At 40.4% G+C, this 25,827-nt stretch overlaps 2 protein-coding genes across 10 annotated transcripts in view; both read right to left on the bottom strand.

Moving 5' to 3' along the window:
- LOC132343538 (uncharacterized) overlaps positions 1-25,821 on the bottom strand; it is a 96,323-nt gene extending 70,502 nt beyond the window's left edge. Inside the window, exon 1 of the mRNA XM_059880159.1 lies at positions 1,519-25,821. Within this exon, the coding sequence (XP_059736142.1) occupies positions 1,519-1,907 (389 nt within the window). The 5' untranslated portion in view covers positions 1,908-25,821. The remainder of the gene's footprint in view (positions 1-1,518) is intronic.
- The window catches only part of FHIT (fragile histidine triad diadenosine triphosphatase), a 1,524,027-nt gene that overhangs the window by 1,330,328 nt on the left and 167,872 nt on the right, over positions 1-25,827 (bottom strand).

Below are 25,827 nucleotides of genomic sequence, written 5' to 3'. Positions count from 1 at the left end.
ACTCATGTCCATTGAGTCGGTGATGCCATCCAACCATCTCATCCTCTGTCGTCTCCTTCCCTTCCTGCCCTCAATCTTTCCCAGCATCAGGGTCTTTTCAAATGAGTTAGCTCTTCACATCAGGTGGCCAAAGTATTGGAATTTCAGCTTCAACATCAGATATATGTATTCAGTTCAGTTCAGTTCAGTTCAGTTGCTCAGTCATGTCCAACTCTTTGAGACCCCATGAATTGCAGCATGCCAGGCCTCCCTGTCCATCACCAACTTCCGGAGTTCACTCAGACTCACATCCATCGAGTCGGTGATGCCATCCAGCCATCTCATCCTCTGTCGTCCCCTTCTCCTCCTGCCCCCAATCCCTCCCAGCATCAGAGTCTTTTCCAATGAGTCAACACTTCGCATCAGGTGGCCAAAGTACTGGAGTTTCAGCTTTAGCATCATTCCTTCCAAAGAACACCCAGAACTGATCTCCTTTAGAATGGACTGGTTGAATCTCCTTGCAGTCCAAGGGACTCTCAAGAGTCTTCTCTAACACCACAGTTCAAAAGCATCAATTCTTTGGCACTCAGCTTTCTTCACAGTCCAACTCTTAAACCCATACATGACTACTGGAAAAACCATAGCCTTGACTAGACGGACCTTTGTTGGCAAAGTAATGTCTCTGCTTTTCAATATGCTATCTAGGTTGGTCATAACTTTCCTTCCAAAGAGTAAGCGTCTTTTAATTTCATGGCTGCAGTCACCATCTGCAGTGATTTTGGAGCCCAGAAAAATAAAGTCTGACACTGTTTCCACTGTTTCCCCATCTAATTCCCATGAAGTGATGGGACCAAATGCCATGATCTTTGTTTTCTGAATGTTCAGCTTTAAGCCAACTTTTTCACTCTCCACTTTCACTTTCATCAAGAGGCTTTTGAGTTCCTCTTCACTTTCTGCCATAAGGGTGGTGTCATCTGCATATCTGAGGTTATTGATATTTCTCCCAGCAGTCTTGATTCCAGCTTGTGCTTTTTCCAGTCCAGCGTTTCTCATGATGTACTCTGCATAGAAGTTAAATAAGCAGGGTGACAGTATATAGCCTTGACGTACTCCTTTTCCTATTTGGAACCAGTCTGTTGTTCCATGTCCAGTTCTAACTGTTGCTTCCTGACCTGCATATAGATTTCTCAAGAGGCAGATCAGGTGGTCTGGTATTCCCATCTCTTTCAGAATTTTTCCACAGTTTATTGTGATCCACAGTCAAAGGCTTTGGCATAGTCAATAAAGCAGAAATAGATGTTTTTCTGGAACTCTCTTGCTTTTTCCATGATCCAGTAGATGTTGGCAATTTGATCTCTTGTTCCTCTGCCTTTTCTAAAACCAGCTTGAACATCAGGAAGTTCACAGTTCACATATTGCTGAAGCCTGGCTTGGAGAATTTTGAGCATTACTTTACTAGCGTGTGAGATGAGTGCAATTGTGCGGTAGTTTGAACATTCTTTGGCATTGCCTTTCTTTGGGATTGGAATGAAAACTGACCTTTTCCAGTCCTGTGGCCACTGCTGAGTTTTCCAAATTTGCTGGCATATTGAGTGCAGCACTTTCACAGCATCATCTTTCAGGATTTGAAAGAGCTCAACTGGAATTCCATCACCCCCACTAGCTTTGTTTGTAGTGATGCTTTCTAAGGCCCACTTGACTTCACATTCCAGGATGTCTGGCTCTAGGTGAGTGATCACACCATCGTGATTATCTGGGTCGTGAAGATCTTTTTTGTACAGTTCTTCTGTGTATTCTTGCCACCTCTTCTTAATATCTTCTGCTTCTGTTAGGTCCATATCATTTCTGTCCTTTATCGAGCCCATCTTTGCATGAAATGTTCCTTTGGTATCTCTAATTTTCTTGAAGAGATCTCTAGTCTTTCCCATTTTGTTGTTTTCCTCTATTTCTTATGTATACTGATAGCTAATTCACTTCCTTGTATAGCAGAAATTAACACAAAATCAAAAAGCAACTGTACCCAATTTTTAAAAGAGGGAAGAAAGGAAGGAAGAAAAAAAGAAAGGTAAGTATCTTTGGTAGGAAAAATATCACAGATCGGAAACTGTAACCTTTCCTCTCCGCACACAAAGGCCATGATTTATGTAACATACAGGTTAAGCCTCCTTCAGAATGTCCAGCCCATTGGAACCTTAAACAGTGGAAAAGCACACAGGGTTGGGTGGTGAGAGTTTGAAGAAGCTATAATTAAAGGTTTACTGCACTCCCGTGGCAGATTAATCACAGAGCCAGGTGAAGAGTCAAGCATCACAAAAAATGCAAAGTAAATCCCACTAAACATATTTCACCTGCAAGGAAAAGTTTTTCTCACAACACAAGGCTTTCTATGTCAAGAAAAGTGAACAAGAGCCAAGACAATTGCCTGGGAAGTTCAGGTACTTGGTGGAGAAATCTCCCTGGGTCACAGGACCTTAAAACCTATGCAGTAGGTGAGAGCTGCCATCTCGAATCAAACTGACCAGAGTTCAAGAATCACCTCCAACATTGATCAGCTCTGAGATCTGAGCAAGTTCTTTAATATCACAGAAAAAATATAGATAAAATAATATTAGGTGGCTGAAAGGGTTCAACGAGCTAATCCACACAGAACATTTAGAACAATGACTGTAAGAACAATGACTCCACAAATACGAGCCATGATTTTTATGATGTTAGCAGCTTTATCATTATAATATAAGCACAAACCTCTACAGATGACTCAAAAGAATGCTTTAGTTTAACTCTTAAAACCCCGGAACGATGTCTCCATATGATTTCAGATGACTAATCATGCACACACAAAAAAAGTACATGTAAGATTATCCATAAAATAACATCATTCTCATTCACATAACCCAACAAGTTTACAGGGTGGCTACTTGCTGTTTTACAGATAAACAAGGTCCATAAAATAGAGGGTGGCCTTGCTCAAGGGCATAAATGACACAGCCAGGACCTGCATCCAGGTCTGAGTCCAGAATCTACATCTGAATCACCACAAGACATTGTTCCTCTAGGTATATGTCCTTCCTCTGTGTCCAGAAAAGAGAAATATTGGAAGCTGTTGGTCACACACACATAATTGTTTATTTCTCTAGATTCTCCAACTTCTAAACACAGAAAACTAGGGTGCATCATTCCCTAGCCATGCATTTCACTAAATTACAATTTATTGTGATGTTGTTAGCTAAGGCAGTCAATACAAAAATAATCTACTTGAAACTGTGTTAAAATAATTTTCATGAATGAAAAAATTTAAAACTACGGTCCATCATCTTACATAACATCCCGATGACCACAGCTAACTCAATTCATTCACCCTTCAATTTAGTTCAAAAAATATTTTTTTAAAAGGCGAGGGGATTGCTTTGTTTTTGTCAGATAATGAAAACCATTTGATTCAATGTGGTTTTTTTCTTTTTTGGCCAGAAAGCACCAAACTGAATACCATCAACTAAAGAAAATCAGTTAGTGTGGGGTACCTCATTATACCTATGCCTGTTTTTGTTTTTGTTTATTTTAAGAGCCTGTATCATAATGTATCCTTTTTTTCTCAAAATACCTTATTGAGTAATATTTTGATTTATAAACCCAGTCTCTTCAAAGTAAGAGGAAACAGGCTTTAAAAGTTTCAAGGAAACCTCGGGTCCCACAGACCTGCTTCAAAACAGCTGACGACTGTGCCTTTGAAGCATGGAGACAACGGCCATGAGGGCACTGAAGGCAGGAAACCATGCGGGTCTGTCCTTTCCCATGGCTGGACAAGTGGCAGCCCAACCCCGTAATGAGCTCCAGCGGAGACAGTCAATCAGGAGCCCAATCTATGGCTCAGGAGAGAGCCAGCAGCAGAGGGGAAGCTCTCTTAAGCTGGAGCTGTTTGCTAGCAGTGCCTCTTCGCTGCCATCCAACCCCATCATCTGTGTGTACCCCTCATTACCAGCCACATTAGGAAACATTGTATCTTCTCCAGCTGCAAGCAAAGGAATTGCCCTGTGGCCCAAATGTGTGACTAATGACTAGAACTCTGGCTTCCTGCTTGATGCCTGGCCTTTGGAATTACGTGAACCTGTTGTGAAAGACACACCACTGTCGCAGACGTTTGGAGACAGATTAAGCTCCAGATGGAAGACTGTCAGTGTCAATCGGTCACTGTTCTTACAGCCCGCTGGCTTTTCAACTCAGCAACAACAGAGAATCATTTCAACACTCAGTTCCTATGCTCAATTAAGTCTGAGGATTGAAGTCAAGAATCCCCAGTTTTCTAAGCATTCTCCACCAAATACTTGCTTTCTACCTGCCACTACCTACTCGTTCAGAGTAACTTCTTTAGGTAGCATTCACCCTTGAGTGTGTCTTTCCATTTCCAAGTGACCGTTTCACAATTCTGCATTAACCCCAGCTCTTCAATGTTAATACATTAACTGTCTTATCAGCTGTCCCATAAAGAGATAAAATCTGGATCAAATACAGGACTTGTTGTCAAGGGACAAAAGATAAGGAAAAGATTGGGAAAAAGAGAAATATGACTGAAGTTTATGAAACGTTTAGGAGGCTACTGAACACCTTCCCTCTCCCCTTGCCCCCTTCCCTGACTCTCTGGACCTGTCCGTTTCAGCCGGTTTGTTTTATGTTCCCATTGTGACAGATTTTTAGTTCAAGGCTGTTGACTTTGCTCTTTGGTTACAGGAAGGGCTTCTGCATTTTCAGGCCTAATCCATCCAGTCATTTGTCTCCTTTCTAGCCTTAATTTTTAAAAAGACATCTATGTGATTTCACATCAAAGGAATTTCATTGCATTTCATAAATTCATAGGCATTCCTCCAGATGCCTATGGTGACTTTTTCTTTCATTTCAGCTACTTCTGCATTTTTGGTATAAACTTGCAACCAGAATAACAATCACAACTAACGTTTTTCTAAATATTGTACATATAAATAACTCATGTAATCGTCACAACAACCTTTGAGGGGAGGTATCATTATTGTCTTTCCTGGATGAACCAAGACCTAGAGAAATCCAAGAACCTACTAATGAAGACATTTAGTTGGCCAAGGGTACAGCCAAGATTCCAGTCCAGGCAGCCTAGCTCTAGAACTCATGTGCTTAATCTGTGTGTGACACTGTTCTTCAGAATGAGCATTACAGGGTTTCCCTGGTGGTCCAGTGGTTAAGAATTCTCCTGCCAGTGCAGAGGACATCAGTTTGATCCCTGGTTTGGGAAGATTCCACAGGCACAGGGCAACTAAAGCCCATGTGCCACAACTACTGAGCCCCTGCTCTAGAGCCCTTAGGCCACAACTACTAAGCCTGCATACCACCAAGTACTGCAGCCTGCAGGCCTAGAACCTGCGCTCAACAAGAGAAACCACCACAATTACAAGCCCGTGTGCCACAACAAAGAGTAGCCTCCACTTACGCAACTAGAGAAAGCCCTCATGCAGCAACCAAGACCCAGAGCAGTCAAAAATAAATAAATAAATGAATTAAAAGAAGGAGTATTACAACTCCCTGGGTTTCCACTCCAAACTCAAGTGTAAAATACTAATTATAAATAGAGTACATGACTTTGCAAAACATGTGTGAAAGTACATAAATTAAAAAACTTTGCCTTCTCTCTTTCCTCCCATCCTTCTACTATCTCATCCTTATGAATTCATTCCTTGAGAGGGTCAGCATTACAAACTTGACATGTACTTCTGGTTTTGAACACAGAAATGATAAAGAATATGCCTGCCAATGCAGAAGATGCCAGAGACACGGGTTCAATCCCTGGTTCAGAAAGACCCCCTGGAGGAGGAAATGGCAACCCACTCCAGTATTCTTGCCCGGAAACATCCATGGACAGAGGAGCCTGGAGGGCTACAGTCCATGGGGTCGCAAAGAGTCGGACCCAACTGAGCGACTAAGCACACACGCAATATAATACATAGTGTTCTTCCTCATGCTTGGCATCTCTTCATGTCAGTCCACGGGGCTCTCTACTCCATGCTTTGTAATGGCTGAAAAGTAATATCAATGTACAGACACGTAACACCTTATTTAGCGAGTCCCCCTTAGTAAATACTTTGCTGCTGCTGCTGCTGCTGCTGCTAAGTCGCTTCAGTCGTGTCCGACTCTGCGACCCCATAGACAGCAGCCCACCAGGCTCCCCTGTTCCTGGGATTCTCCAGGCAAGAACACAGGAGTGGGTTGCCATTTCCTTCAATACATGAAAGTGAAAAGTGAAAGTGAAGTCGCTCAGTCGTATCTGACCCTTAGCGACCCCATGGACTGCAGCCTACTAGGCTCCTCCGTCCATGGGATTTTCCAGGCAAGAGTACTGGAGTGGGGTGCCATTACCCACTTTCAATTTCTCACTACTACCAACAACACTGCAGTGAATTTCTTTGTATACTTGATCAAGAATATCTTTAGAATATGTTGTTTAAAATGTCAAATAATTTTTAGGTCAAAACATTTAAGCTATAGCTGATAGCTGCAAACTATCCATCCCAAAGATTACTATATTGATTTTTACTTACAACAGTATCAATGAGTCCGTATCCCCCACATTTTTGTTCACAAGAGTTATCATTCCAACCTTTTAATTATAAAAATTGGGTTATAATAAGCTTCCTAACATTCCTTTCCTAATTTCCTAGTACTTACTCATCAAGCCTTAAGAATAAAATAAAGCAATTTACTCAATCTCAAAATAACCTACCTGATTCCCCAAATAACAATTCTAATCTGACCTCATTTACATAGTGACTTCCAACTTTTTCCAGATTGAGTTACAGACAGATGAATCTCATAGAACCTAGACCAAAATCTAACAATAAAATAAGAAGCTATTTTGGTAAGGGAAGTGACTCTCCAAGGTCATTAGAGGCATCCCGAATTGTCTTCCATGTCCCCAGGCATAAAGTAAAATATCCACTGCTTTTTGACAGTATAAACGTAGAATGTGCCCCAGTCTGAATAGAAATGAGCCAATCTTAAGTGCAGAACTAAATTTCTGGGAGCTGTGAAGGTTACCTGGAGGCATGAATTAGGTGGATCTGATTCTATCTTGAAAGAAGTAGAAAAAATTACTTTCCAGGTGTTTAGTACCCCTCAAGCACGGTCACTCACAGGATCCTCTTCTAGCTCCACAAGATAGACAGTTGCCATTCATCAGCTCTACTCACTGAAAATGCTGTGTTTTGCATCCCCAAATGGCACCTCAAAGGACAAACCGATATAACAGACAGGCTTAAAGAGACGTCATCATTTTCTTTATCATCATCTTCATCAAAATTAGCATCCTGTGAACCATGCACTGTGCTAATTCTCTAATCAACCCCAAGAGGTAGATACTACTATTATTCAATTTTACAGATGTGAATACAAAATCACAAGTTAATCAGTGCTATTGCCAGGACTCAAACTACCTCTGTACTATGTCAAAATCCAATCTCTACTCCCTTCCACAGTTATAAAATAAAGAAATATATAGCCAAAGAGTATAAGAGTCCCAAATATAGAAAGACTGAAAGAGAGTCAGTTCAGTTCAGTTCAGTCGCTCAGTTGTGTCCGACTCTTTGCAACCCCATGGACTGCAGCACGCCAGGCCTCCCTGTCCATCACCAACTCCCAGAGTTTACTCAAACTCATGTCCATTGAGTCAGTGATGCCATCCAAACATCTCATCCTCTGTTGAAAGAGAATAGTGGCAGTTAGTTTCTTTAATATAATGGACCGGTATGATTGTAAACCTCTTGTTTCAAAATATCTATATGTAGGTTAAAGTTCATGGGCACAAATGTCCATAAGGGGCCAGGAAAGTGACATGCATGAATAAAGAGGGCCAACTGTATGACAATAGCAGTGGTCAAGGGAGTTGTGCACATACCCCATCTGAAGACAGCAATGCTGCCAGATCACTGAATTATTTCAAGAGAAGTATAAAATCCAATTTTTAATGCAAAACATTTCTATTTCTAAATCTAATCTCAACGTCTTAAAAACATTTTAAGGGTGAGTTTGCAACCTCTGACGCCTGCACATAAGCAATAATGTGGAAGGAGTTGCAGCAGCACCATACGACACTTTCCTAGCAGCAATCTAGCCTTCATCTTTGCTAAAAGACACACTCTGATCTTTCTCAGGAATCTGATGTAAAGTGGTAATGTGCTAAGCAAAGACAGGCCCTGCCTCTAGTCCAAGAGGCTGAATTATGATTAGCCTAAGCCACTGAAGGTAACTGAATTCTCCTTTGCCAATGAGCAGGCTAGGAGGAGATACACATGTGACCCATTTCTAGATAAAAAGAACTGAAAAGGTATCTGCTAAAAGCCTTTAAGGAACAATTTCCTCCTGTGAAAAAATAAATAAGAGAGGCCCGCCACAAGAAGGCCCTTCTTGCCCCTTCCTTTCCTATCCTGTTTTGGATGCTAATCTGGGACACTGCAGTGCTGAAATCTCTGGCAGCCTTCTTGTGAGCATGAGGCAACAATCCTGAAGATAAAAGGGAGCACACAAAAGATGGTGCAATGGAAGCATGGAAGGGGCTGTGTCCTTGTTGAGCATCTAAAACAAGGCTTCTTGTTCAGGAATTATTAAACATCCTTTATTTTAGGATATCATTAGTTGACTTTTCTGTTAGTTGGTACTGAATACACTCTAATGAAGGATGTCTCAATCTCAATTCAGAGTTCTAGCCTTTTGTTTACAACATCCTTAATGCAGAAAAACTTCAGCAACACCAAGTTTATGCAGTTAGAGTCTGCAACTAGATGTGAGATAAGACTCTGCCACTTGAGAACACCCACACTCTGCTTCAAAATTTAAATTATGCTGTTAGCTTTTCAAGATGGATGAAATCCTTTACCGCATCATACAGCAAGAACTTAACTGCTCTCCTGGTTGCCAGGCAACTGTATATATGCTGCCTAGAAACAAAATTCATGACCCCTGACTCCCCAAAGGAGGGCCTTTTTCCACAACTAATATGCATGTGCCCAAGTCTGACACTTTACATCCAACAAAGGTCATGGTGTACATCGAGCCTATCTAACAATCCCAAGCTCATTATACTGCCAACTTATATCATTCTTGATCACATCATATATTGTAGTTTCTGCATGCAAAGCCAAATGACAGAGTGAAGACTGTCCTGGAGCATAATTCTCTGTCCTTTGGCCTGTCTCATTATATAGACTGATTAGGTACCATCCAGGCAAAGGAAAAGAACATGTGAAGGTTCTTATCAGCCTGAAGAATCACTGTCAGGCAAACAGAGTTTTGTAAACATCTTCCAACATTCAAGGAAAGTTTTCACAGTGAGTGATATGATGAACTTTAATAATGCCTCAAGGGCCTTCTAACTTATGAGTCATTTAAAAAAATATACATGCACACTCAGGCTAAGATGTGCTTATCAATCTATTAGTAAGGAAATTTCAAAATGCAAATACAGACGATGTCCTGTATTTATATTTCATAATGACCAAGTGTTTTGTTTTTGCAAGTGAATTTTTGCATACTTTACATTCATTGGATCATGGTATGCAAAAATTAAGAGAAAACCTGAGATCAAGCAGTCCAATTTAAGAGAATATAAGATGAACATCTTCTTAGGAGTCAACACAGAACCCAAGCTGCCTGACTCCTGGTCTAATGCTTTTGCCTAAAACTAAGGTGCTTGTCCCTCATGCAATCAACCCTTAGTCATGGTGATGAAGGTCAGGGACAGTTCAATTTCAACCTGATGACAAACCAAAGTCTCCATTTATCCATTAGTTGCTATGTTGGCCAGAATAAGGTTAAGCTGTATGTGAGCCACCCCTTTATCCACCTCCTGTCCCTAAATTAAGAGTGGCATAAACTCAGAAGCTTTTAATCTTTCATCTAACAAGTCTCAAGGTCAGCAGTCCCATGCTGGTAAGGAAGTTCTCCAGACTCATTACAGACCCAGATGTTTTCTAACTTACCACTTCTTCATTTCTAGAGAATAGCTTTCCTTAACATGGTCAAAAGCAGCAGATGGGCAATTATTTCTACAGCACCATCAGCAGCAAAGAAGAAGCTTTGATACTCTGTTTCTTTGAAGAATCTCCTGGTTTGGATTCCCCCAGAATACAGAGCCTAAGACATGGACCAATGGCTTAGGTTCTGGTAACTTATTTGAAAGGTGATTCTAGGAAACTGAAAAGAGAGAAGGGGAGAAGTAAACTGGAAAGGAAGGGAAACAGTAATAAAGCTTGTGTTATCAAGTTGGTTTTACCTATGGGCAACTGAAGTTACAATGGCTTCCCTGATGGCTCAGTGGTAAAGAATCCACCTACCAATGCGGGAAATGTGGGTTTAATCCCTGGGTCAGGAAGAGCCCCTGGAGAAGGAAATGGCAATCCATCCACTTCAGTACTCTTGCCTGGGAAATCCCATGGACAGAGGAGCCTGGTGGGCTATAGTCCAAGGGGTCACAAGAGTCAGACATAACTTAGCAACTAAACAGCAATAACTGAAGTTACATCTGTGGGCTTCTGGGGACCACATGAGAAACTGTGTGGAACTCATCTCACAACTGTCCATCTAAATGGCATTGGCTGGGGTGGATATCTATCAACTTCTCCAGGCCTTCCAGAGGTCAGACTGACACAGTATTACCCAAGGCCTCAGGTGAACAAAAACAGGCATTCACCATAAATCACATTGGTTGTATAAACAATTTGGTGTGACCCAAGATTACAAAGGTATACAAATGTGACCCAAGGTATACAAAGATACTCTAATCCAGCAGGATATTTCAAGGGCTCAGAGGTTATCTCCCAAAATCCATTAAAGTTAGTTTTTAATTTGGAATGTGCAGAGCTTTAACACCCCAAGCTAAATGAGTTAACCCTTTACTATTCAACCTGTTTGGTGAGAACTCAGTCTAGTGATAACACCTACCTACAATGAAAGTAGGATGTGCAGTCTTTGTTAGAGGCAGTCACATATCCACTAACACTCGGGAATTCTATTACCATTTAACATTAGTTGTCAAACTTTAGCATGTCAGAACCACATGGAGAACTTGTTAAAACGGATTAAAGCTATACCCCCTACCTCCCCCACTCCCAGTTTCTGATTCAGTAAGTTCAGTCAGTCTGGGATGAACATTGAAAATTTGCGTTTTAATAAGTTCTCAGATGTATTTGTTTTCTCTTGCTGACAGAACAAATTATCACAACCTTAGGGCTTAAAACAACACAAGTTCAGTATCCTATTATTTTGTAGGTCAGAAGTCTGACACAGGTCTCACCAGGCTAAAATCAAGTTGTGGGCAGGCTTTGTTCCTTTCTGGAGCCTCCAGTGTTTCCTTGTTCACTCAGGTTGTTAACAGAATCCAGTTCTGACATTCCTGTCTCTTTATTGGTTGTGAACTGCTGAACATCCTCAATATCAAAGGCCACCCACATTTCTTGGTATGTGGACCTTTCCCTCCATTATCAAGTCAGTAATGGGGATTTGGTTTCTTTTCATGCTTTGAGTCTCTCCTGCCTTTTCTTTATTGTCAAATCTCTCTGACTAAAACCTGGAAAGGTCCTCTGGCTTTAAGAGTTCATGTGATTAGACTGGGCACACCCAGATAATCTAGGATGATCCCCCATCTCATAGTCCATTATCTTAATTATGTATGCAAAGTCTCTTTTGCTGTTTTAGATAACATATTCAAGGAATCTGAAGAGTAGGGTGTAGACATCACTGGGGAGGTGATAACTCTGCCTTTTATACTAGTTCATTCAGCTACTGCTAACTCTGGGACCACACTTTGAGAACCACCATGATAGGAAAGGGGAGAACTACCAATCTCTTCCACAGCACGGCTTATTTTACTTTGTTTGAAGGCAATAGATAAAAGCTTGTAACAAATGGACTGACTGCAGTTTTATCTCTTCTCTGAGCCTCGTGCCTATTCAAAAAGGAATGAGAAAGAGGGCAGAAATGGGGACAAAGAAACAAAGAACCAAAAACATTCACAGTCTAGATAACCAGCTCTTACATAATCTAGCCATCTCTCAAAACCCAGTGAAATTCTTAATTATGAGAAAAAGAGAAAGGATATAAACAAGCTAATCCTAGATCAAAAACAGTAGTGCATTCCACTAAATTTTAACAGGCTTCTTTATGGCAAGACTTCAAATGATCCTTGAAGTGCCAGTGTATTCTGTAATTGTCCAAGAAGGAAGACAGAGTTTCTCAAAACCTAGATGTCCATCGGCAGATGAATGGATAAGGAAGCTGTGGTACATATATACAATGGAATATTATTCGGCTATAAAAGGAACACATTTGAGTCAGTTCTAATGAGGTGGATGAACCTAGAGTCTATTATACAGAGCGAAATAAGTCAGAAAGAGAAAGACAAATATTGTATATTAACCCATATATATGGAACATAGAAAGATAGTAGCAATGGTCCTACATGCAGCATAGACGTGAAGAACAGACTTTTGGATACAGTGGGAGAGGAAGAGGGTGGGATGATTTGAGAGAATAGCATTGTAACATACATATATCGCCATACATATATATAATAGATAGCCAGTGGGAGTTTGATATATGACACAGGGAACCAAAGCCAGTGCTCTGTGACAGCCTAGAGGGGTGGCGTGGGGAGGGAGGTGGGAGGAGGGTTCAGGAAGGAAGGGACACATGTATGCCTATGGCCAATTCATGTTGATGTATGGCAGAGGCCATCAAAATATTGTAAAGTCACCCTCCAATTAAAATAAATTAATTTTTAAAAACTATCTAGCATGGACCATTCTCTTCACGGCACATATTATGGAATTGTGCTAGGTTCTGTGTATTTTAATCGCCACCTAACCAAATTCAGGGAGTGATTTTGAGGATTAATGGAAAAGGCCAAAGTAGAACAGAGTATAAAACGACTCCACACTCATACTATCATTCTTTTCTAGCATCATTAACAGTCCAAATGACTTTAATCTCACTGTATCTCCAGAATTCAGCAAAATGTCCTATGCATGACAGATGTTCAGTTAGTGATGAGGTAAATGCTGAAGAGGGACTTTCCTGGTGACTCAGTGGTAAAGAATCCGCCTGCCAATGCGGGAGATCTGGGTTCAATCCTGCATCGGGAAGATCCCCTGGAGAAGGAAATGGCAGCCCACTCCAGTATTTTTGCCTGGGAAATCCCATGGAAAGAGGAGCCTGGCGAGCTACAGTCCATGGGGTTGCAAAAGAATCAGACACAACTTATTTTTAGTGACTAAACAACAACAGCAATCAATGGTGAATATGGATGAACAAAGTCCTCTTCAAAATGCAGATGCTGGAAGAACCAAACTTCAGTCAAACCCAAGTGCACACACATTACTCTAGACAGATAATCAGATCAAATAAGTAAGATAAGGTACCAACATTTTTATTGGCCATGGTACCTGCACAAAGTCCATAACCAATAAATATTTGATGTGTGAATGAATGAACAGATGAATGAATGAATGAAATTTGTCATAAAATGTTAAGGATGTTGAAGCACTGGTAATCAGGTAAAGGTTAGAGGATGCAGCCCAGAGCAGGAAGTTCAGAGAAGCATATATTCAACACACTGTTTCTCCTCCTGTAGATTTGTATAGGTCACTGAAAACATTTGGCATGCCAGTGAAATCACTCAAAAGGTCCTTGCTGAAATGAAAAACTTATTTGGAAATCTGCAAATCTCAGCTGTCTCTAATTCAACTCCGCCTTCCTAACCTATTATGAGTCAGTGCAGTCTCTCCAGCTCTATCCAGAATGAGAGAAGAAACTGAGCGCATGAGCCTCCCCTCTCTCCTGCTCCTTCTCTCCGCTGCCAACCTTTTTCCAGGCCACCTTTGAGAGCATCTCCCCTGGACTGCCCAGGGTAGATAACAGCAACTTTTTGGTCATGGCTCAAGTCTCACGGACACATGCATCCCTAACAAGTACCCAGTCCTGAGATGATCTACCTGTCATCCAGTGCTCTGTCATGTAATGAATTCATAGGGCTGTTTATCTTGGCTGCAAGAGAATGAATTATTTGTATATTCAGAAAGTCTCCTACCACCTTTGCTCCTCTCCATTATCATAAAAGTTAAAATTATTTATTTATGAACCAAATAATGTATCTGAACATTTTAACAATGCACTAGCACTTACGGAGGTTTTTATTTCAATTTTGTTAGAGATACAGTGTCAAATATCACTTCAGTACAAGTTGTTCTGGTTTCTCTCAATATCTAATAATATATGGGGTTCCATTCTGGCCTTGTATAATTAACACAAAAGCATAATGGACTTTCAGCAATCCTAGAGAAAATGGCAAATGGGTATCAGCAATAATTTATCTGTGGAATGCAAGGCTCTGATCAGAAGATCCAAAACTACTCCGAAAGAAAAGGGAAAGAAAAGAAACAGAAAAATACTCCTTAGAGACAAGAGCCATCAAGCAAGAGGCAAACAGTCTCACAGATTGTTGTTGGGAATATAGAATGTGCCACATTTCTGGACTGTAACCTGACAGTATGCAGCAAATGTTCACAGCTCTAAAATGTTCCTTTCTTTGATCCATTATTTCAAAGACTGTATCCCAAAGAAATAATAAAAGCTATGCCCAATGATATAACATGTATGGATGCTCATTTACAGTGTTATTTCCCATGTAAAGAAACTGAGAGAAACATACAGGTCCACAAATAAGGGGCTTGTTTAACACATTTTATCTATAAAATGGATTGCTATACCATTATTAAAAAAGATGTCCCCGAAGAATCGTACTTTATAGGGAAATGCACAAAAACATGAAAACATGCATGCTATAAACTTACGTGGAACAGTAAAATGCAAGACAGCCTATGCAGTCTATAGCCAATATGTCAATCATATATATTTGCATGTATTTTTATGTTTTTATACATTATTCTACATAGAAAGCAATCAGTAAATATCTTTGAATGTATACATGGTGTGGTGTATAGAAATACAAAAATGAAATACTCCAAAACGTTAATACCAGTATTGGCTAAATAGTAGAATTCTGGGCAATGCTTATTGTCTTCCTTGTATCATACTCCTATATTTTCCAAATTGCCTTAATGCACACATTATTTCTATATACCAAAAATATTATATAATTACTATGTGTGTGTGCTCAGTCACTCAGTTGTGTCCAACTCTTTGCAATCCCATGGACTGTAGCCCACCAAACTCCTCTGTCCATGGAATTTTCCACGCAAGAATACTGGAGTGGGTTTCCATTTACTTCTGGTATATTGTTGGGAGAAGTAAAAGAGAAGTCCTGAGTGCCTATTTAACAGTGACTTATCCCTCTCCTTCCTTTCTTACAGAACCTGACTCTGGTTTTGGTCAGTTCTTGGCAGCCCACACCCCCTACCCAAGGACAGAAGACTGGGCCCTACCCAGCCCTAGGTGTGAAGCTTCAGTAAACTAGTACAATCACTCGCCATGAATGGTAACTTCATTCTTCTTGAAATTGTTTTACGGTATAGTTTTAGAAAGCTGGCCAATCAACTAGGAGGGAGAACTGTTAAGGAGCTTCTCTGAAAGTTTTCCTCACTCTTAAGAAAACAAAGGACACATCAAACGAAGAGTCTTCCTCTCCATTTCTGGCCTTCAGACAGACTCTTTGAATATGTCTGGAAACACCCTAGCTAACTGGGGCTATAAAGGGACCCAAGAGAGCAACATTTGGCATTGGAAAATATCCTCTCTGGCATGTGGATTATCTGAAAGCAATCAAGGCCCAAAAGACTCAAGAAGAAACTATGACCTTCTTCCTAAATAATTTAGCTTGAGGGCTAGTTCAGACTAGGCCTATCACGAGAGCTATGCAAAGAATATGGGCCAGGTGTGGCGAGGGCAGGGACTGGACAGCAGAGTCCACTTTGTGTTCCATTGTCTCTGCCTGGCCCAGCAAACATTTGTTTACCAAACACTGGTTTTTTCTCTCTATGTCAATTGCTTTCCTCCCCTTGTGAATTTCCAAATGACTACTCCCAACACCTTCTTTTGTCTTTAGCTGAAGATGCTATTTAAGGTGAAGCGTTTGGCCATTTGGGCAAGTTACTCAGTTTTCCTGGGTCTCTCCCATGTACATATGTTATTAAACTTTTGTTTGATCACCTCCTATTAATCTGTTTCATACCTATTTAATTCTTACGTTAGTCAGAAGAACCTAGAAGGGAAGAGGAAAGCATCTTCTTCCCCAACAGGGTTAAGACTGTAAAGAAAAATACCTGAGAGTGCAGCAATAAAAGAAAGTTCTCTGGTTCTCAATAATTTTACTGCTGAATTCTAGAAAGACTTTTCTAGATTTTCCATCTGTATGGTAACATTTTTCTTAAGTCAGTTAAACTGGGATTTCTGTGTAGAACACATGTAAGTCTTCCCTTTCTCCTATTCTTCAAATAGACATACAAGATGCACAACAGATACTTGTTCATAATTTTTACATGCAGTTGATAGGGAAAGTGACAAGAAAGAAAAGAGTAAATAGACCTTTCCCTGCCTCTCAATACTTTGGCCATCTGATGCAAAAATCCGACTCACTGGAAAAGACCCTGATGCTAGGAAAGATTGATGGCAGGAGGAAAAGGGGGCAATCGAGGATGAGATGGTTAGATAGCATTACTGACTCAATGGACATAAATTTGAGCAAACTCCAGGAGATAGTGAGGGATAAGAAATTCTGGCGTGCTGTAGTCCAGGAGGTCACAAAAAGTCAGACATGACATAGCGACTAAACAACAACCGCCTCTCACAGTGTGCACACAGGACCCACTTCCTCTAATTGTAATATAAAGGTCCTAATAAATGATAAAGTTTCCAAGCAAAGATTTGTTCTGCAACAGATTTTACCCCACTACAAAGGAATTCTAGGTCTTCTCAAGAAATCTTGAATAACACAGAACTCCTCTAATCCCTGCCTTCCGTAGGTCTTGAACAACTGTCCAGAGGCCATGATTTTGTAAAAGCTTCCCTAGATAGATGGGGATGGATGGAGTAGGTGCTACTAGATTTAAAAAAAAAAAAGCACTTGCTACTTGAATATGTACGATCTACCTTAACTGTGAGTCTTAGTCACGTAATGAAGACTGACAGGCTCCTTGGCCTATGGGACTCTATGATAATAAAACATACACTTCTCTAAAAATGACACAGTTAAGAGTAAAGTGACTGGACATGATTTAGTTCTACATCCCAAACTGAACAACCTCCTCTTGCCATATTCTTTTGCATCTGATCCTCATGAGGAAGAATAAACCAGCCTGAGATATGTTTAGATATTTTCTCTTTTAGTGAAAGAATAAAATATTAATCTTTTTTAAGTCTGGAACATTACCTGTAATTTGGGTCTAATACTGAAAAAGTACATACAACTCCAAACTCAGCAGCACCATACCAGCAATGCAGAGCATTCATGAGTACCCAAGCCTTTGGAGGTCAGTGTGTGTGTTTCCTTTTTAGGAATATTGCTCCCCAGCCCAGAATGTGGCACTCAATAAGAGGGACTAACAGGGTCCTGCTGGCCTGCTCTCATGTGTCATCTTGCTGCATTTCCAGTTAAAGGCGTGACTGTAATGCTAGCAGTGTAAATAATGGAGGCTGAAGCAGAGGCAGCTCCGAGGACACAATGCAGAAACTGCCACAGTTTGTCAACATCGCTGGCACCCAGCTCTTCATTACCTTCTTGAATAGGGTCAAAGTAGTTAAAGCGATGCTGTAAATACTGACTAAAACAAAGCAGCTGTTTATTCTTGATTTGGCATTGGGTATTTATAACAAACAAGTTGCATTTCCCAGGCATGGGTTATTAGACACGAGAATGTAATTGATATTAACCAACTTTCAGGCTCCAGTAACTTTTTCTCACTGCTTGTCAGTTTAATTTTTTTTTTTTTTAAGCATAAGTAGTGCATGCCAAATGGAAAACAGGAGGAAGAACAAACAAAACCCCTTAAGCCTTCAAAACCAAGTGAAAAACAACTAGCCTGTTTATCCCATAGACTCCTTTAGACATTTGCTATAAACATAGGAGAGCATGCCACGGAGTCTTCTCTTTCTGGAAGGGTATTCCAGTGATTTTTGAAAACGAGACAGCTCTAACTGTAATCGTGTTTTTCTTCAGAATTGAAACAGCATGAAAGAGACTCTGACATCACTAACTGTGCATCTCCCATAGTACAGCAGAGGTGAATATTGGTGATGCACAGGCCAAATACATTCCATTGTTCTGCTTCATTTAAACCACACAGTAATGGCTGACAGTGTAGTAAAGTTTTAAAAATTTAACATTTGTAAAATCTAGAGATTTCATTCAAAAAAAGGATGGAAGCTGTGACCCCACAGGAAGCAAACTCCCCATAACAACAACTTCTTGGGCTGTGCTGGGGCTGCTCCGGCAGAGTGGGGAATGCACTCTGCAGTTTGTTTTACCAACATCATCCACTATAGCCTCCCTGTCACTTAGGCCAAATGTCAGTTGCCTCCCTTCTTCTTATTTGTAGTGCTATTTTTCTTATGGTAAAGATCGAAGGAAATATTTCATGCCGGTGTATCTTGATCACAGGTGGGAAAGCAAAAGATGAGCTAAGAGGACTGTTTCAAGAAAAATGAAGAGATTACAGTTCTTTACAGAAGTACAGAACTTCTTCCCTAACCTCCTTTGCTCAGTAACAGAATCTCCCCTGCTGGCCTCTAAATAGCATTTGAATGGGTGACCCCCTTAAGAAAAGTGTCAAGCTTAAAGTTCTGCAGAAGGAATGCCAGACACATAGAAAAGCCAGGCTAGGTTCCTTCTCAGACAAAAGCTGTCAATCCAAGAAAGGAAAAGCAAGTGCTCCACTTTTAAGAAAAACTGAGCAAATAGCAAGCATGGTATGGAGGACTAGGAAGGATAAAGGAGGGCCCAGTGTTTTACCAATAGCCTCTGACCAAGGTCCTTTCAGAGTAAGCGAGGCACAGCAGGAGGCTGCCTTCACTCTCTGAAATCTTCTAAAAGTCCGTGTCCGGTCTAGAGCTATAACCCTCATTGCCCGAGTGGTTTTATAATCTCTCTTTCCTCCTGCAAACAGAGAGGCAGGGCTGCAAAGGATTTTTGCTTTTAATAAAATAAATAAATAAACACACATGCACACACATACTCAGATAATAATATATGATGGCATCCCACACCCATAGGGGATTTCATAGAGAAAAATTTTCTGGTAACCAGAAGAACTTAGAGTGTTAGGACCCCACAAATCTGAAATGATGTAAGGTTAGGAAGACCACTGCATAGAAACAAACTAAAAATGATAAACTCTTCAGAGTGCTACAAGAAGTGAGTAGAACACACAGTCTTTTTCACCAAACTCTATAGAAAAAAACCCAAGGAAACCTGTTAACATAACTGAGAAAGTTAAAGAGCAAAGTAAGGAACAACAGTATATTAATTTCCTACTATGTACCAAGCACTGTATAAACATTTTAACATGTTTTGATAATAAATAATACTTTTTCATTGTTCATGCATTCATTAAATAAGTATTTGTTCACTGCCTTCTATGTGTCAGGCATCTTTAGGGATCTATAAAGTTAAAGATATGGTTTTCCTGCTGTTAAGTTTGAATCTCACAGGGAGATAGACTCAGATGAAAATAATACTGGTTATAAATGTGATAACAATGACACAAAAGTGAAGTCGTTCAGTCGTGTCCGACTCTTTGTGACCCCCACAGACTGACTGTAGCCTACCAGGCTCCTCTGTCCATGGGATTTTCCAGGCAAGAATACTGGAGTGGGTTGCCATTTCCTTCTCCAGGAGATCTTCCCAACCCAGGGATTGAACCCGGGTCTTCCGCATTGTAGGCACACGCTTTACCATCTGAGCCACCAGGGAAGTCACTAACAATGACACAAGGAGTTCATAATGGCTGTCTTTCAGTATGTACTCACTATGTGAGAGGAACTGTACTAAAAATGTGCATTACTTTTCATGTAATACCTCGTAAGTGTCCTATAATGGAGAGACTAATATCATCTTTATTTTACAGAGAAGAAAAGTGAGCCATGGAGAAACTAAGTAACTTACCTAAGGTTATATAGCTAACAAGTGGAAAATATGAGATTTAAACACTGCCTGTTTTCTACAACAGATCAACACCGGCAACAGCAGATATGCCGAGGACAACAGAAGCACAATGGAAGGCTCTTACATGCTTCTTAATTGGCAAAGCATGTTCCCATCTAGAGAGCAAGTTTTCAGAATTTATCAGCCTCAAGAGGCAGAAAATAAAATTGGCTTTTAAAATGACTTCGTTCAAGGTGTGAATGTCAGAGATGCAAACAGCTGGTAAAGGAACTTGGGATGGACCAATAGGCACCTTGTGTATATTGTTTCTAATCCCCACAATACCACATGAAAGAACCCTATAGAAAAGAGCACAGGGCTCGGAGAGGTCAAGTGATTTACTCAAAGGTCATGAATAGTAGAGATATGTCTTGAATTTGCAACAATATAACTCCAAAATCAATACTTTCTCCCTTATACAAAGTGTAAGGTATCAGGCCAAGTCTCTCTGCAAATATTCACTACGACTTTTTTTATTCTTCATTCATTCAAAACCAATTTATTCTGCACATACAAGGAACACCCTCATTATTTGACAAGTAAATTAAGGAGACATATTTGTAGACAAAAAATCCCATGGATGGAGGAGCCTGGTAGGCTGCAGTACATGGGGGTCTCGAAAAGTTGGACATGACAGAGCAACTTCATTTTCACTTTTCACTTTCATGCATTGGAGAAGGAAATGGCAACCCACTCCAGTTTTCTTGCCTGGAGAATCCCAGGGACGGAGGAGCCTAGTGGGCTGCCGTCTATGGGGTCACAGAGTCGGACACGACTAAAGTGACTTAGCAGCAGCATAGACACTTACAGGCAGGACAAAGAAGGCTGAATGTGTTTATTATTTAAATAAATGCTATGAATGCAGGCACTTTGCTTTGTTGTTCACTGTCACACACTTGGAATGCAGTCTAAAACTAACAAACATCTGTTGAACAGAAGAAGAAATAAAGACAGTACAAACTTAAGGGAGGATTAACTCTGACTAGAGTAAAGAAGAGAGAGCCTCCTAGAGAGATGACACTGAATTGGGCCTGGAAGAACGATGAGGTATGGACAGATGAGAAATGAGGTGACAGGAGCTGAAGGTTGATGTCTCAGGGTGAACACAGGTACAAGAGCATGGCTGTCATGGAACCTTTGGGTAATGAAGTTCAGACATGCCTAGAGCACAGCACAGATGAGGAACAAGAGTGAGAACTAAGGTCAGGAAGGCTCATAAGGCACCCCTCTGCACAGAGCCTTTAAGCCCATGGTAAGAAACACAGGCGGGATTTCCCTGGTGGTCCAATGGTTAAGAATCTGCTTGCCAGTGCCGGGTACACGGGTTCAATCCCTGGTCCCCTGGTCCAGGAAGGCCCCTCCTGCCACTGGGCAACTACACCTGTGTGCCACAACTCCCTAGCCCACATGCCTAGAGCCCATGGCTCTGCAACAAGAGAAGCCACTGCAATGAGAAGCCTGCCCATCGCAACTGGAGAGCTGCCCCAGCTCGCTGCAACTAGACAAAGTCTAAGCACAGCAAAAAAAAAACCCAGCACAGCCCAAAATTTAAAAAAAAAAATGATAAAAATATTTTTTAAAAAAGAAAAGAAACACAGGCAGCCACCTGAGGTGGAAAGTAGTAATATGTCAACTTTGGGTACTAGAAGGATATTGCCCCTATTTAAATCATTCAATGGTGCCCCACTGTCCTTAGACTAATCCTAACTGCTTAACCCACTTTGAAAGACCTTGTAAATCTCTCTAGTCTCATCACTTTGAAGAACTGTCATTGCTACAACTCTAGAGTGAACCTTAATCGTTCTCCTCCTGGCCTTTGCATGGGTTGGTTCTTCAACCTGGAAGACTGCCCACTAGTTCTCCACCTCTTCAATTCGCTGAGTCCCACTACTTAACTCAGAAATCTCAACTCAGAAGATACTGGCCTCTGGGAGTCCTTCCTCAATGCCCCTACATCTGGACACCTTATATCCTACACTTTGTCCATCTCACAATGTATCCTGAGTGTTCTTACCTCTCCCCTCTATCACTGCCCACTATGAGGGCAGGAACTATCTTTGTTAGATTCCAAGCACCTTGTAAACAGCTCAGCACATGACAGGTACTCAATAAATATCTTGGAAGTAACTGTTAGGCTAATGAATTGACTAATTGATGGACTGATTGATTACTGTTGAGAATATTGAGTCTGGCTGGGAGAGCCCTAGGAGTTACTGCTGTAGTCCAGGGGAAAACGCCTCCTTATAGAGGCTCAGAAGCATTTATTAAAGTAGGCACTTTCTTAAGTGGAGAGACTGGAGTCATTCGTTGGTCAAGGGAGACAGCAAATCAGAGAAAAGCAGGACCAGCAGGCAGTTGCTGGGGAGACCACAATTCCACAGGATGACGAGCCATTAGCATGCAATGCTGGGTAATCTGATTTTCATGACAGACAGATTTATTATGACTTCTAAATATATAAATCCCAGGTTATGCTTTACAGCTAACCTAACAACTTGATATATGTGTCTGATATCCCATCTTAAAATCAGATTCCAGCTTCTAATTAATTTTTACTCACCCATCGCTATAACTAGAGAGGCAGAAAATCTCAGTGGGATAAACAATAGACAAGGTATTAGTCATTCGCATTTTGTGGTGCATTTTCCATCCAACACTGAGTTTCCTTTTACTTTGCTACACTCTTCTCCCTCTGAGGAATGAGTGGAGAACCTGGCACACGAGCTGATAGTCATTATTTCTATTCAGTAATCAACCCCTACCTCTACTCCTACTCCTCACCCTCCACTCCCATCCCCTCCCACACACACAAATTAGAATGACACAATTCTACTCAGTCCGAAGATCTAACATTGCTTAGGTGATAACACACATCTCACTTTCTCCAATAATATTTTTATTATTTAACTATTAAAGCCAAGTTGCAAACTCCATGAAGAGCTGACTTCAAACCAATAACAATGTTCCTAAAAGCTGAAAGTCTTCTCTTGTGGCTCAGATGGTAAAGAATCTGCCTGCAATGCAGGAGACCTAGGTTTGATCCCTGAGTTGGGAAGATCCCCTGGAGAAGGGCATGGCAATATCCACTCCAGTATTCTTGCCTAGAGAATTCCATAGACAGAGGAGCTTGGAGGGCTACTGTCCATGGGCTCACAAAGAGTCAGACATGACTGAACTTTCACTTTTCTTTCAAAAGCTGAAAATGCTGTCAACAGCTTTTTATATAATCTCAACAACATTCATAACTCACTCACACCCAGATACTCTGGTACAACAGGAGTCAGGAAGAGTTTCCCAATCTGCTGATTTCTTTAAAATGAGCCTCTGTAAGTCTGCATTTTGTATGGTAATACTAACATATGCAAGTCATTTTTAACACATTTTCTTCCATCTCCTTTCCCCAAATATGAAAGCCAACACAGGCACAACAAACCAGGTGAGTTTTTTGTTTTTTTTTTTAAAGCTGGTCACCTTCAATTTTTTTAATTGCTTAATAATTGAGTTCTCACTACGCATCAGGCACTGTTCTCAGTTTTAAATGTATTAAATCCTCCCCCAAATTCTATATGGCATCATAATTTTCCCCTTGTCACATGTGAGGAAACTAAGGCACACAGTTTACAGAGCTGCTTGCAGTCAGAAAAACTGGTAAACTGAGATTTAAATTGAGGCTGATAGCTGAGGCTTCCCCTCCTTGATCTTAACCAACATACTGCCTCAGGGACTGAAGAGAGAGCTTACTAAATAAATGATAGTGTAAACAGCTGGATGTGTTTGCCAAAGCCATAAATCCAAACTACACAATCAACCTCACATTGAAAACACCACTGTGTTTCTGGCTTTTTGTAAACAACTTTAAATAAATTTAGACACTAGCCTGTTTACCTGCCACAGGATGGAATATGGACTAGCAAAAGAAAGACATTCAGCAAAGAACTTTGCCTGATGGACATCATGAATCACAAACGTTGCCAATTTGAGTTTCACAATAAACATTGAAAATAGGAACATGCAAGAGAATCTAAAATCTCCTCATTTTGTTACAGTATATGATTTCTAAATCTCCTGTGCCTATCTGATTTATTTGATGGTATGAAAGATGCATTATTAAAGACACATACACACACTCAAACCCCAGACTATCGGGATTATTTTGTACTCAATTTGTCTTCAGCTGAGCCCTGAAGATATTTTTAAAAATGGAATCACATAATTGCAAATAGAGATTCATTCACTTCCCCTGCAGGATATGTAATAGTATATTTATATTAACAAAACTGCATAGTCACCTTGCAAAATCAAATTTAAATATTCAAAGTATTTTTAATTCTTCCCCCCACCCAAAAAAGCTTACATTTGAGGATGGAACAAGTTCTGTACACCAATAAGTAATCACATGAAATAAATAAAGTTTTTAATTAAAATTATCACCAAAACCTTTAAAGTATTTCTTTTTTTTTTCTGAAATAAATTTACACCAGAATTAAATTTAGACATACATTTGTGAGAACACGTGGAGCATTCATGTTACAACTAACCTACATGGCTGATTTGTAATTTTTAGAGCCTTTTAATAAAACTGTATTTTGACTCCAACACTATTTAGTTAGGGCTTTATAAAACATTTAATTATAAAATAAGATCTACAATGTTCAAATGAAACAACACACAATATAATCAAATCCCTGGCATAAAGCCATTCAATGTGTCATTCCGAGGTTAGTTTTCTGGGCCCACTCCAGTTTAAAATAGCTTCTCCAGTAACACCACACTGCCCTTTCTCCCCTTTGTCCTCAGAATTATTAGAGCATAATGTAACTCTTTTGCAAGCCTTAGGAAAATATTATTGGAATGCATGGCAAAGATGCGGAGAGGAAATGGAACTAGAGAAAAAAAAAAAAGTTTAAAAAAAATGGAAAATCAATTACTGTTTTTAATAACAGTAGTAATAGCTTTTGTACTAAGAAAAGAAAAATTGCCCAGAGACAAAATAGATGTTCGGTATTACAGTACACTAATGAGTACATTTACATATAATTTTCTGAAATTTATGTCCAAGACTAACTGCAAATAGAATTGAATATCAATGTGAGTTTACAGAATCCATTCATTTTTCCTCTAATCATACTGAATATTTAAGGTGCTTGATTAAGTTTCAATTATTTCTCTTCTGGAGCCAACAGAGAACCCTGACAGCTTTCAAAGTGATGGATTAGTGGGGCATGTCCCACCAATGGGCAAACATTCCTGGCTGTCACAGCAGGAAGAAAAACAATGAGAAAGTTTGTTCAAATTCACACGCAGGCCACTGGATGAAATCTGCAGAAAGCAGGAAGACAGCCAGTCTTGTCAAAAGGCTACTACAAAAAAGAGAAAGAGCAGAGACCTAAACTTAGTTGGACTTTGCTTCCTCTTCATTTCATGGCAGCCTGGAGAGAAGCCTCTGACAGAGAACCATCTCCCACTGCCCCTGGAAAGATTAAAAGAGTCCAGGCCCTAGCAAATCTCCTGTACCAGGACTGAGAAGCAGAAAAGGAAATGCAGCTAATTTTCAGTAACCCTGCTTCCTTGTTCAGGTTTCCTGAAGCATAATAAAACAGAGAAGCTGTTGTCTCCAGGGTTTCACTCCCAGCTGTGCTCCACAAGTTGGAAAAAACAAGAAAGGACAAGTTAACTACTCACACCAA

This window comes from Bos taurus, chromosome 22, assembly GCF_002263795.3.
Source record: "Bos taurus isolate L1 Dominette 01449 registration number 42190680 breed Hereford chromosome 22, ARS-UCD2.0, whole genome shotgun sequence".
Lineage (NCBI taxonomy): Eukaryota > Metazoa > Chordata > Mammalia > Artiodactyla > Bovidae > Bos > Bos taurus.
The sequence above is the reverse complement of the archived record's forward strand: the minus strand, read 5'-3'. Positions and strand labels throughout refer to the sequence as shown.